The following is a 12,709-nucleotide window of genomic DNA, read 5'->3' as shown; positions in this document are numbered from 1 at the left end:
AGTGAGCCTAGCTGGTGCAGGGGAAGCTTGGAGCTTTTAAGTGTTGGGCACTTTGCCCCTCTGGATGGTTCCATTCTCTTTCTCTCTCTGTCTTTCTCTTACACACACACACACACACACACACACACACACACACACACACACACACACACACACACCCTGCCTCACACTTAGATGGAGACCCACAGAGGGGGGGGTAGGGAATCCAGCACTCAGCCTAGAGCAGTACACCCCCACCCCCCACTCCAGTCTGAGTCTTCCTTGGAAGCCTGAGACTTGGCGGGTAGAGGGTGCGCGCCCTTCCTACCCCAAGACCAAGAGCTTAAAAGGGGAGGTTGCTAAACTGGAAGGCAATGAATCTTTTTCCAGCCAAGTTGATCGGTTTGCGTTTGTTGTTGCTTTTAAGAGACGCCTGAATGGGGATTCCCCGCACCTCTTGCTTGGCTACGAGCCGCTGGGCTCAGGGGCCGGCCCCCTCCCTGTGCCCGGAATGGGAGCACTGAGCCCGGGCCCCCGCACCCGGATCGGCCTCCAGCCCCGCCGGCCGGAGTAGCTGGGTTCTAATTAAGCGGCGGGATGGCAGCGAGCCGCCGGGCCGCGCTGTAATATGATGAACTGCCTTTGTGCCCGTGTCACCGAAAGCGCTTCTGATAAGGGGAAGCCGAGGAGGATCGAAAGGACAGCGGCGGCGCGCCCGCCCCTAGCCTGCCTCCCGCCGCCTGCCGACTTTGCGCTCTCGCCCTCTCGGCCCGCGCTCTCCCGCGGGCTCTGTCTCTGAGGTCCCGCTCTCTCTCCTGATCCGCCCGTCCCGAGGCCAGCCTCTCTGTGACTGCGCCTCTTTGTCTGTCTCCTGGCGGATCCGCGCCTGCCTCCGTCCCTCGGGAGATCTTAGCGCCCTCAAAGGCTCCAGGCAGGTCTTCTGCGCTCCATCCCTCAGTCTGAATTCTCTCTCCCTCTCAGCAATCCCACAGTCTGACTCCCTTGGCCCACCTAGGTGACTCTGGGTCTCGCCGGCCTCTGCCCACCCCGCCCTTGTTCGATATGAGGGTTCTGGCCCAGCGCACACCCGGGGCAAGGTACTGGATCTTGGAAAGGTCCATTAGTTGACCATCGGACTCAGGAGCACCGGAGCCGAACCTTGGGCAGAGGCCGGCTGTAGCCCCACAGCCCGTGCAAGCCTTCCTCACCCAGCGACAAACACGCCCGGTGGGGACCGCGCGCCCGAGCCTCAGTCCATCGCCCGCAGACCTCTCTGGAGCTGGACTTGGGGCGCACACCGCTTCCCTTCAACCCTCCGGAGGTGGCGGCGGCCTCGGCCGCTTTTCCTCTGCCCGGGGCTTGGCGTTCCAAGTGTCCCAGCAGCCGTTTCCCCTCCACATCCCCCTCCCTACATCCCTTCCTCTGCCCCCCACCTCCCCTTTGCCCTCGACCCCTTCTCTTCCTCCACTAGGCACCTCCCCTTCACGGGCTCTTAGCCCTCCCCCACCCCCACCTCAAGTCCCCACTCCCACCCCACTTTCCCCAGACTCTTTCCCCGCCTCGCACCCCCCTTTGTTTGAAGTTTTGGAAAGCTCTATCTAGGAAAGACGAAGTTTCCCCCTTAGGTCACGGTTCTGCCTTGATTCGATTTGGGAAGGCGAGTTCCCTCCCTCCCCGCTGCCCGACCCCAGCCGGGGCCAAATAGCTCCCGAGGAGGTCAAAAAGCGCGACCCCATTTCCACCTTTTCCTCTCTCCCTCAGACTTGGGGGGGAAAGGAATGGGTGGGGAGAGGGAAGGCCTTGGCTAGCAAAAAGGGGGTATCCAATCTTCAAGCCCCCTATATCTTCATCCTTGACTAGATCTCCCAAGCACCCCACTGCTCTGGAGTGGGGACTGGAAAAGAGCCTCGTTTCTGGGATCTCTGGAATCTTTGCCCCACCTCTCCCCATTTAGTGTGGCCTTCAAGGCTCCAGAGCCTCTGGGGAGCCTTCCCCACTGTGGCAGTCATCAATAGCAGGATCCTGTCCCCCTGACTAGAGGGCATCTTTTCTGGGGGTAAGTCCAATCTGGTCTTAGACCCGGGACTTCCATTATTTATTTTCTTAGGTGCCCAGTACACCTGAGTGTACAGAAAGCAGCTCCATCAACTTTGCCGGGGATGAGGCATGCTGGTAAATAACCCACTGGTAAATAATCCACGCTGACTCAAAGCGACTGCAAACTGCAGAGAGCTTGAACGGAAATATCGTTTCCTCGATGCCCTCCCTTTATTAAAAAATAATAAGTTTTATACAATATTTTAATATATAGTCTAATATGTGACAACTATCATTTCTTCAGAGAGACAATCTTGGGGGGGGGAGCACAAATAATCACCTTACTGCTTTAAGGCTAGTGTTATATGTGCTTTTAAAATCCTTCCATGTAAATTCCACTGAAAATTTGGAAAGCTGTGCCAGGGGAGGGGCGGCGGGGGTAGGGGAGGTTAATCCGGGTTTAACGCTGAGATGCAGTCTTAGGACCAGGGTTAGCTTGATTGCGTTATCTCTTCCCAACATTTGAGACGCCCATATTTCACCCAGCCAAGTAGCTCCGAGAGCGGCGCAGATGGCTGCCGTGGTGCGCCTCAGGAAAATGTGTTATTAATATCTAAATAACTTCCCAATACTGTCTGGTAAATCTCCCCTCCACCATTCCAAATGATGGATTCGTTTGAAGTCTTCTCCAGCCCCATCTTTTCAACGTCTCTCTCTCTCTCTCTCTCCCTTCCCTCTTCTTCTTAGGCAGGCTTATTTCAAACTGGTAAATATCTAATTCCTTTCACCACTTTGAGGCGCACACGCGTCTTTGAGGTGCAAACGCCTGGAAGCAGCCCGGGTGGCGGCGAGCGCCTGGAGGGGAACTCCGCACCCGAACGCCCTCACAGCGGGGACCCCACCCAGCTTAGAAATGCCTCCTTGGGGAAGACTGGGGGCTGCGCGGGATCCCTTTTCCTGGGTGCCCAGGGGACCCTCTCTCCTGGTTCCCCGTGGAGTCCCAAAGGCGCCCCCCCAAACACGGCTCCTCCGCGGCTCCTACTCCCCCAGAGCCTGCCTGGAACGGCCTCCCCCTCCCTCCCCCGCTTTCGGGAGGCGGATAATTACTCTCCGCTCGCCTGTTCTCCCTTGTTTAAAGTTTGTTTTCTAAATGTCTTCTATTAGATTATGCTCGTTCATTCCCCCTCCGACCTTATCTCCTTCTGTCTCTTCTCTCCTTGCCCGTCACACTCGATTTAGGCACGAGTTTATCTGGCAAACAGTTTGCCGACTTTGTTTATTTACCGCGGGTTCTGGGGCTGCGAGCGCGCGAGCGCCAGTGTTTGCCTTTGTAATAGTTATCTCCTCATTGTTGTTCTTCGTTAGGCTCCGCTCCCGCCTCCCCACCTCCTCCTCCTCCTCGTCTTCACTTGAAGAGAGGGGGGAGCCTTGTCAGCCCAGTGTGGGCTCTCTCGCTCGTCCGAAGCCCCCACCGCCGGAGGAGTCCCCCTTCGCACCCCTTCTCTGCTCACCCCATCCCCCCACCACCCCGGCGCGCGAAGCCTCTCCTTCTCCCCCTCCCTCTCTCCCTCCGGTCTCCGAATATCCGCCACCGAGAGCCGCCTAAAGCCGGGGAATTGCCTGACACCCTCCCATCTTCCTCGGAGCCCCCATTATGCGAAGCTGATCCCACTCTGAACAGCCTCAAATCCCGCCTGGACTCTGTTTGATTAGATTGCCAACCCGGGGTAATCCTTTGATTTGGTGGAGTGTCAATTACCTCTCTCTAAACACACATTTACAGAGGAGGGAACTTGTTGGTTTAAATCAATGCCGATTGTTTCTTTGATAAATGGACGACTTGCCTCCCTTCTTCGCTCCCTCTTCCAAGTCCCCTCTCTGTGCCCTCCCCTTCCCGATCCGTCCCCTTCCTGGCCTATCCCAGAAACAATGCCCCTTCCAGGTGTGAACCAGGGGAAAGGAAAAAAAAAGCCTGGTGTGGGCCGAGGGGAGCAGTGCCCCCCCTTCCCCTATTCATTCGCTCCCCCGGAGCCTAATTAAATTTGGCAGGTCCTTGTACACACAATCAAAACAGCTTCCTCCAGTGTAGCAAACGACCGAAAACCGCATTAGCAGCTATCGACGCTGCCAAATTAAATTGTTTCCCACCTCTTTTTACAAGTGTCTAAAACCGACACTTAGGGCTCTCCTCTCCGACCTGACCCTTCCCTGCCACCGCCCGCTCCACACCTGTATGTTCGCAGCCTTAGAATGAAAGTTAAGGGAGAGCCAAGGAAAACAAACCTACCTGCCCTTCGCTGTGCCCCTTGCCCCTCCCGTGGTCTTTTAGACCCAGAAGGACTGGGGGTGCTCCCCCCTGCAGGCAACGGCCCCTGGGTGGTGGTGATTTTATTTTCCACAGAGGAAAAAATTGTTTCGTTTTTAATCTTGGAGTGGGGGGTTTCTCCCCCGCCCCCCTTTATTTCACATTAATCATGGCCTCCCTGTTTCTACTCCAGAGGCCCAAAAGGGCAGGCGTGTATCTGACAAGTTGAGTTTCCCTTGACCTGGTCAGTTTCAGCTTCACCCTGCTTATTGCCAAATGGTGGGGATTTTGTTCTCATAGCATCTTAGTGTTATTATGATGCTATTATTCTTTCATACCGGCTCCCCAGGCTTCCACAGAGGATCCTTTAACTCCTGGCAAATGGCTCTCAAATTCCCCTGAGTTCTCCCCTGGACTAGGATACTGAGAGACGGAAACAAACAAAAACGCGTCCTTTGCTCTATCCTGGTATCCCCTCAAATCCTCCTCTGGCCAGGTGCCTGACCCTTCTCTTCCGGGGTCTTCAAAGAAGGGGGTGAGGAGGAAAGAGCCCAGGTGTCTGTGTGCAAAGAGGTGTCACCCTTCCTCTCCAGGTGAGCAGAGCATGGCCGGGGAGCGCCTGTCTGCAGTGGTCTGAGAATCCTCACACCCAACAATCCTAATAACTCAGTCTTAACAAGGATGGGGGGGGGGATGAACAGTCTCATGAATATCAGCCCAAGGGGAGCAGGAGTGAGCTGTTCAGAGATGAAAGTGCACAGAAATAAAAGCTCAATTTAATCTGCTTTAAAACCCTTCAACTTAGCGTTTGTGCTTCAAACTCTCAGAGTGCGGACTGATTGCGGATAAATAGTTTCTTACCGTGCCTGGAAGCTATTACACCCCTCTGCAACACAGTTTCCTATTCAGCAGTCCCAGTTTTCATTACCAGCTCTAATAAGTCTTAACATTATTAAATGCCAAGCGGACGATAGGAAAAAACGGACTCAGGGAGGGAATCTCTCTTTAGCGCTTAAAGAGGAGAGCTCTTAAACCCCGTCTTTGGTGGCTCCCCGCCATGAGAGGGGCAACCCCAGAGAAAGCATTTGTCAAGAGCAAGAAGCCAAAACAAAGTTGCAGGGTTGGGCCCCACCCCCACCCTCACCCCCTGCCCTTTGGGCCATGCTGCAGTATCTCAGCTTCTGCTGCCCTGGCCCCATGTTTGGGGGTTAGGAGGTCTTTTTGCCTTTAACTTGGCAGTGAAGCCCGCGTCTGCATCTGGGCTGGAAACGCCTGGGTTCCAGGTGGGCGGGTTACTGGGATGTCTGCCCAGTGGCCCAGGTAGACAACCCTCTCTCGCACACAGTCACAGTGCCCACGCATCAACCGACAATCATAACGCACACCCTTGCAGAAGCCCACTGGCCCACGCAAGCAACCCATGACACTGGGCTCCAAAGAGCCCTGGGCAAACAGTCCTGGGGAGACACAGGAGTCCACATGGGCAGCGGACCAGCACAGGACAATCCCAGCACCCAGCACAACCTCTGCCACCTGAACACAGGGGGGCTTTCCAGACACCAGGTCACCCCTTTCTCACTGAGGGTGTTTCATATCGGCAGCTGCTCCCCAGACTCAGCCCTGGTGTTTTCAGCTCCTGTCCTGTCTGGAGCTGCCAGGCTCCTGAGGAAGCCATTGGAGACTTCCTGGTGCCGATTCAGGGACAGCCTCTATCCTGTGAAAGGCTAAGCCCTCTCCCGGAGAGGCCCTGATCCCCCTGAGTCAGAAGGACCATTCTTTTCAAAGTCTTCCTTTACCCCCCTCAGACAGAATGGACACCACCACTCCCACCGCACATGCTCTCTCCTAAAGTCGCTCCAAATAAAATCCAACTTCCTTGAACTCTTGGGAATATCTCTCAGAAGAGGTGTCTGATGCAAAGAACCTTGCCGGGGTGTACTATTCAGGTCCTATGCCTCCTCCCCCACCAAAAAGTCCAACTCTCTCTTTCCAAACAAAAAGACAGACTCGGTATCCCCACGGAGAGCCCCCCCCTACACTCCTGGAGCTGCCTGGCCCAACCCCAGGGCCACTCTGCCTCTGAGAACTGCCTCCCAAGGTGGGCAGACTGGAGGGGCCTCCCCAGGCCCTGCACAGCAGGGTGCTGCACACACACTAGGCCAGATTCCTTCCCTCACCCTTTTGTTGGGGGGGCTGCCCCCCCCCACCTGGACTCTTAATGTTGACAGCCATCCCGGGTTTTCTGTGGCTCTCTGTTGCCTCGGACTATACACTGCTCACCTCCCTTGGGTGCCAGGTGTGTGTGTGTAGGTGGGGGCAGTTGTGAAGCAGGCTTCATCTACAAGATTGGGGGGCACGGACTAGGAATTAGAAGAGAGAGCTGGCCTAGATGTGTGGGGTCAGGGTGAGGGCCGAAATGAAGAAATCTCTGGAAGGAAAGTTGGGCAAAACAAGTTCTTCACAAGTTTCAGAGTTCAGTGCATTTCCACACCTTTTGGGAAGGCCCAGGTGTGGTGTGCAGGTTCACCTGTCTTCTCCATGGTCTGTTCTCAGGCCCCTGCCTCCCTGCATGTGTATGGGGGTGTGTGGCGGGGAGCTGCTGCTTTGTGACCCAGGTTCTCTATTCCTTTCTCTCCCTAGGTCCCAGTCACCCAAGTCACAAAGAGGCTCTGGGGTGTCGAGAGCTTTCTCTACCCTGGCAGAAGTTTCCTGCCCCCCCCCTAAAAATAATTCCCTTCGCTCTGTCCCCTCACTTCCACCCCCCTCGCCCCCTCGGACCTGCAGGCACTTGAAAGATACATGCCTTCCCCAACTGATCGCTGGGGGGGGGGAAGAAAGCAGGACACTGGGCTCAGCCCCCAGACTGCATGCAAGTGGAGCAGGGTGGGTCTGAATCTCTCTTGAGTGCCAGAGATTCTCCGCGCCTGGGACCTTGAGCCTCCGGTTGCTGATCTGGAGCTCCCTGCCTCTAAGCCAACGAACGCCCAAGAGGAAAGAGTCAAACGGGGCCCCTTCTGGCCCCCACTCCTTGCCTCAGCTCCAACACTAACAACGCGCAGAGAGATGAGTCAGACAGCGGCTCACGCGGCCCTCGCTAATTTTTATTGATTGCAGCGGTCAGTCAACTGTCAGGAGGGGTTTCAGGGGACCATTTAGAGAGCGTGTGCGGGTCTGGTTAACAAATTCATTTAGGGAGCCGCAGGCCCGGCTCCTCCTTCTTCTCCCCCCTCTTTGCCCAAGTTTCTTATAAATAATTGATAGAGAATGAAGCACTAGCAGCCAAAACACCAATCCCCGAGGATTCGGCGGCCTTGGTTAGAACAGGCGCACTGGGTTGCAAAGTGGGCAGTACGCAGGGCTCTAACCTGCAGCTCTCCAGGGACACAAGACCATTGTCGGCCTGGCTGCGCCTGCCCAAGCTGTGCTCACCGCCAGGCCGGCCCAGGCGCTCACCACGGAGCCTGGGCGGAGCTGGCTGCCTCCGGGTCGCAGGCTCCCCTGTAAAGCTCAGTCCTACACGTCCAGGTGGAAGACAGGCCAGCCCGCCAACTGGCGCAGAAGGAACGCGGGCTCTGGCATCGCCCGCCCAGAGTGGGTCCCTACCTTTGTCGCCCAGGATGCCATCGATGCTGTGTTTGGCCTTCTTCTCTCCATCGTCCTCCTTCTTGTCCCCTTCGTCGTCCTCCTCTTTCTTCCCGAACTTGATTCTGAGCACACGGCTAATCGAACTCACTAAACCTCAGAAATTCAAAGGCAAAAGAGCGAGTATAAGTCATTGGGACGGGGACCTGAACGGCCTCCGCCCACAGTTGGGAAAGTCAGCACATGTCCCCTTGTTTACACACCCTCCAAGGAAGGCACACATATTCACACACCTAAGCATTTACACATAACTGGAGGCACAAAGCCAACCACTCAGCCGGCCTGCCTCATACCTGGTGCAGTCCAGGGTAAGAATGTCACAAAGGCACCAGCTTGGTGGCATTCTGACACCCCTCCTTTTCCTTGTGCCTTAGACCACCAGATGCCCTAGAGACCCTCCAACCCCTTTGGCAGCAGTCTTCCCCTTGCTCAGCTGTGCCCCCCCACCCCATGGAGCCTCCATGACTGCACACACACGCACACACACACACACAATACCACACTTCAGTCCTGAGTAACACAGTCTGGGGGGTCTCCACCCTTAGAACCCTTGTGGCTGAGGGTGGCAACAGAGCAGAGAGGACAATGTGGAGAAGGGGGTCCCAGGGAGCCCGTGGAGACTAACTGAACAGGGACAGACCCCTTTCTCTAGGTCTTCATGAAAGTGTGTGTGTGTGTGGGGGGGGGGGCTTCCTCTTACCTACCATCTCTATTCACTTTTTGCCCCTTCTGGCCTTCCTCTTCTTCCTCAACTGTCTTTCCAGTCTTCCTCCCTCCTTTCAGCTTCCTTCCTTCTGCAATTGATTTCCTCCATTACCCTAACTTTTTCCTGTTCTTCTCAACTTTCCTTCAAGTTCTTCAGCCATGCTCCCCAACCCCCACCCCCCCACCCTGCGCCCCGGGATCTGGCTCAGCTGCCTTCTCACCTGAGGGCACCGTGCTGCGGTCGCAGTGGCCGTCTTTCAGCAGCCTGTCCCGGATCTCCCAGCTGAACATGCCCGGGTTCTCTCGCTTGTACTCCTCGATCTTTTTCTCCACATCCGGAGTGGCCACCTGCTTCAGAGGTGGAGGTGGGAGAGTTGGAGGGGAAGGATGGGGTGGAGGGAGGGAGAGACTTTTAATATCAACCTCCCAAGAGCCCCAGGCCAGGTGGATGGCACTGGTGTCCATGCCCCCCCCCCTACCCCCATTCCTCTACTGAAATTGGCTTTACTTTTTAAAGAAACCTGTTCTCTGCTCCAGGGGAAGTTGCTGGGGGAGGAGGGGGAGTGGTTGGGAATAAAAGAGAAAGCTAACTAGGACCCCCAATGTCTCCCTTCACTATTTCCCAGGCTAGACTGGGGACCAGGGGGGAGAGAAACTAAAGAAAAACTGAAGACTTGCCCAGGTCTGGGATTGTGGTAGGGGCCAGGGCTTATGAAGGGACATCTTAGTCCACCTCCTGGACCTCACAGTCTTGAACCACCTAGACCTCACTTACCCACTTTCCTAAGAAATGGAAATAATGGGGTGGGGGACACTCTCCTGTCGTTTCCATAGGGAGCAAAGAGCTATCTGCTACTGGATGGCACAGGGCAGTGACAGGGGCCTCAGTCAGTCCCCCTGGCCACAGGGAGACTGGCTACCAGCCTCTCTGGCAAAGACACTCACTCTGGGCTTGCTGCCGCCGATGGCCCCAGGCCGGATGGACCCTGTCTCCTGGTAGCGGCAGAGAATCTTGGAAACACAGCCATGAGAGACGCGCAGCTGGCGGGAGATGACACAGGGCCGGATACCATGGTGGGCCATCTCCACGATCTTGTGGCGAATGTGGTTGGGCAGAGGTCGTCCGTTGATGAAGACTCCTCCAAGCTGGTTTACCCGGCCTTGTCCGAGCGGGGTAGACACTGGATAAAGGCGGCAGCCGGGGTGGGAATGGAGGAGAGAGGTGCAGGGTGAGGATGGGGAGGAGACACAGGGTATGTATCCCCTTGACCCCAGTTGTGCATCAGCACAATGGGCTGCAAGGATTTCACATTAGGCAGCTCAGGAGCCAAGGAGACAGCTCTCATAATATAACCCTGAAGGTGGGTGCTGCAGGGATTGAGAGAGGGTCCCAGCACAAGTCCCCCCTACCCCACCCCCACTGGGTGGCCCCAGTCCTGCCACACTACGGAGAATCAGAACACACCTGGGCAGGGGGCTCTGAGTGCCCCTGAGAAAGACAGCAAGAAAGATGGGGAGTCCAGAAACTCTAGAGACCTCTGTCCCCCAGGCAGCAGGTCAACCTTCTCCAAGAGGCCAGTAACCAGGGAGCTGTGGCCCATCTGGTCAGTTGCATGCTCTAAGTAGTCCAGACAGATCCATATTCTCGGGGGCCAGAGGGACGGGTGGAAGGAGTGCATCCACAGCCGTGGCTTTGGCAACAGAGGAGCCCTAGCCTCAGCTGAACAGCTGAGGCACAGCCAAGGAGCTGGGGAGACAATGCTGTTGTTCATCACTTTCTCTGGGGACACCTGGATGTCCCTGGGGGGGGGGTGGCTTCCCTTGCTTTTAAACTCTGTCAGAATTCGAATTTCGTTTTTTGAATGAGCTGGGTGAGCGGAGCTCTAAAATCTAACACTCCCGCTGGGCCTCAGGGGACCTGGGCCCGGCTGTAGGGTGGACTGGGCCTGAGCTTTCCCTCTTGTGGGTGACTTTGGGAACCAGGGACACAGGTACCCCTGGTGCAGTGCTGGGGAGGGGAGAACAGCAGAGGACTCCTTAATGCAAAGTCTACACGATTTCTTCACAGAAGGTTAGGGGACACCCGGTGCACTAATCCGGTCTCGATCCCCCCAATTTGGGGACTCAGCGGCTGCTGAGATCTGCCAGATTAGAACGATTTCACAGCCAGCGGAGTCCAAGGAGCCAACAGTATAATTGGAAGGGAGGAGGCGAGAAGAGGCTCCCGCTGTCGAGCTCTCCTCCTGCCCCCTCCCTCGCTTTACTGGTCCCCCCACCCCTCTTTGTCAAAGTAGATGTCTGCAGCAACCTTCGGATTTAATCAGAAATCGTGCGTCGCCAAGTCAGAGTCACTGGGTCTCCGTGGCGGGCTATGCCATTATCTCTGGAGCGCCCAACTTTATATTCAAGAGCCTCTTTAGCGACCGGCACTCGGCTCTCCTCAGTATTCTCCGTCATGTTGGGCAAATATTGTCCTAATCCGCCGCGCGTCCTCGGCCGCCTGTTTTACTTTCATTCGCTACACAAGAGTGCTACTGCAAATCCCCGGGCTGGTGCGCTCCCCGCCTGCGTGGCTGCTCGCGCGCACTTGAACACGGAGCTGCTCTCTTTGCCTCGGTCTAATTCAGGGACCACGGGCAGGCTGACTGCCTGAGGGACACCCCCCCCCCTTCCCCACATCGCCGGCTGCCTGCCGGCCGCCCACCCCACTCTCCGTCTTCTCTTTTCTTCCTGGAGCACAAGGGGCTCACACAGTTTCTAGCGGAGTAATTAAAAAATAAAATTCGCACAGATCTCTAACCATTTCTTTATGACAGCCTGGGCTATCTAGTCCCAGAAGCAGAATAACTCCTTCAGCGACAGTCTAAGGGCTTCTATTAGTTGGGGTGGGGAGAGGGAGGGAGGGAACCCAAAATAACTCAAAGCCAAAAGAAAAAACGCAGTAAAGACTCTTCGTCTTCTCAGTCGGGCGCTTCCCAGCTAGTGTCTGAGCCGGGAATCTGTTCCCCGCCCGTCTTCTGGCTCTTTCTAGGCACTCAAGATGTAGCAAAGGAAGCGTTTGGAAAAAGAATTCCCCCCCCCCCCCACGTTGTCGTGTCCCTTTGCCATCTCAAGGTTCTGTCCCCGGGGAGTCCGATTTTTGAGAATCGAGGTAAAAAGTTTTTCGGGAGGGGGAGAAAAAAGGTTCTATATTTTATTGCAAATTCGTTTGTATTCAGGCTGAGAAAGTGTTTGGCTGTCGCTTTGTAAGAAGCGGATACGCCTTTGTAGTTTCCACTTATAAAGTATCACCCATTTTTGGCATCTGCTAATAGTTCGAAATAAAAGGGGTCTAAAAGCCACCCCGGGAGTGAAAAGTGCAATTCCAAACAAGATAAAGCCAGGGAAGGAGGAGAAAAAGCATTAGGTAGGAACGAATCAGAAAGAGTGGAAGAAGCAGAAATCCACCAGGATTGCCTCCTGCGGTGGCAAAGGCCAGCAGCCCGAGACCTGTGCCGCCCGGCCGAGGGCAGGGAAGCCGACACCGAAACGGACAAGTGTCGGTCCAAGAAACTTCCTGGGCCTTGTACCCGGTTCTTGGGGGACCCCCCCCTCTACTGCCACCACCACGGACACCATCCCCTCAGTGATAGCTGTCTGTCCTAGGACCTGGAATTCCGCGCAGAGGAGTCAGGGCGAGGCAAGCCCGGCGCTCTTACCTTCCAGGGGAAACCCGGTCCGGGGGTAGTTCTGACCCGGAGCCGGTCTCATCATCCTGGGCACGGTGCCGGGCAGGGCCGCCATTCTTGCACACGTCGGGGGCGAATCCAGAGTCGGCAAAAATCACTTTCCGTCCGTTCCCTTTACCCCTGCTGCGATCTCTTTCTTTCCTCTCCCCCCACCTCCTCTTCCCCCTCCCCCCCGCACACGCTCCCTACCCCACCCCCCCACCTCAGGCTGCAGTTCGACGCGTCCAGAAGTTGGGGAGGAGGGGGGTGAAGTGGGGGCGGAGGTTGGCGGGAGGGAAGGTGGCGACCAGGAAGTTCAAACAAACAAACACAC

The 12,709-nt window shown here is 56.0% G+C and overlaps 1 protein-coding gene across 2 annotated transcripts in view; it reads right to left on the bottom strand.

Annotated features, from left to right (window-relative positions):
- PAX7 (paired box 7) overlaps positions 1-12,451 on the bottom strand; it is a 121,052-nt gene extending 108,601 nt beyond the window's left edge. The window contains exons 1-4 of one of the 2 annotated variants that reach the window (XM_075538390.1): positions 12,367-12,451; positions 9,614-9,849; positions 8,890-9,019; positions 7,925-8,059 (exon numbers count right to left, since the gene is read on the bottom strand). In XM_075538390.1, coding sequence (XP_075394505.1) covers positions 7,925-8,059; positions 8,890-9,019; positions 9,614-9,849; positions 12,367-12,451 — 586 coding nt within the window. The remainder of the gene's footprint in view (positions 1-7,924; positions 8,060-8,889; positions 9,020-9,613; positions 9,850-12,366) is intronic. The other variant, XM_075538391.1, reaches the window with a different exon arrangement.
- Between the last annotated feature and the right edge of the window lie 258 nt (positions 12,452-12,709).

This window comes from Tenrec ecaudatus, chromosome 1, assembly GCF_050624435.1.
Source record: "Tenrec ecaudatus isolate mTenEca1 chromosome 1, mTenEca1.hap1, whole genome shotgun sequence".
NCBI lineage: Eukaryota > Metazoa > Chordata > Mammalia > Afrosoricida > Tenrecidae > Tenrec > Tenrec ecaudatus.
The sequence above is the reverse complement of the archived record's forward strand: the minus strand, read 5'-3'. Positions and strand labels throughout refer to the sequence as shown.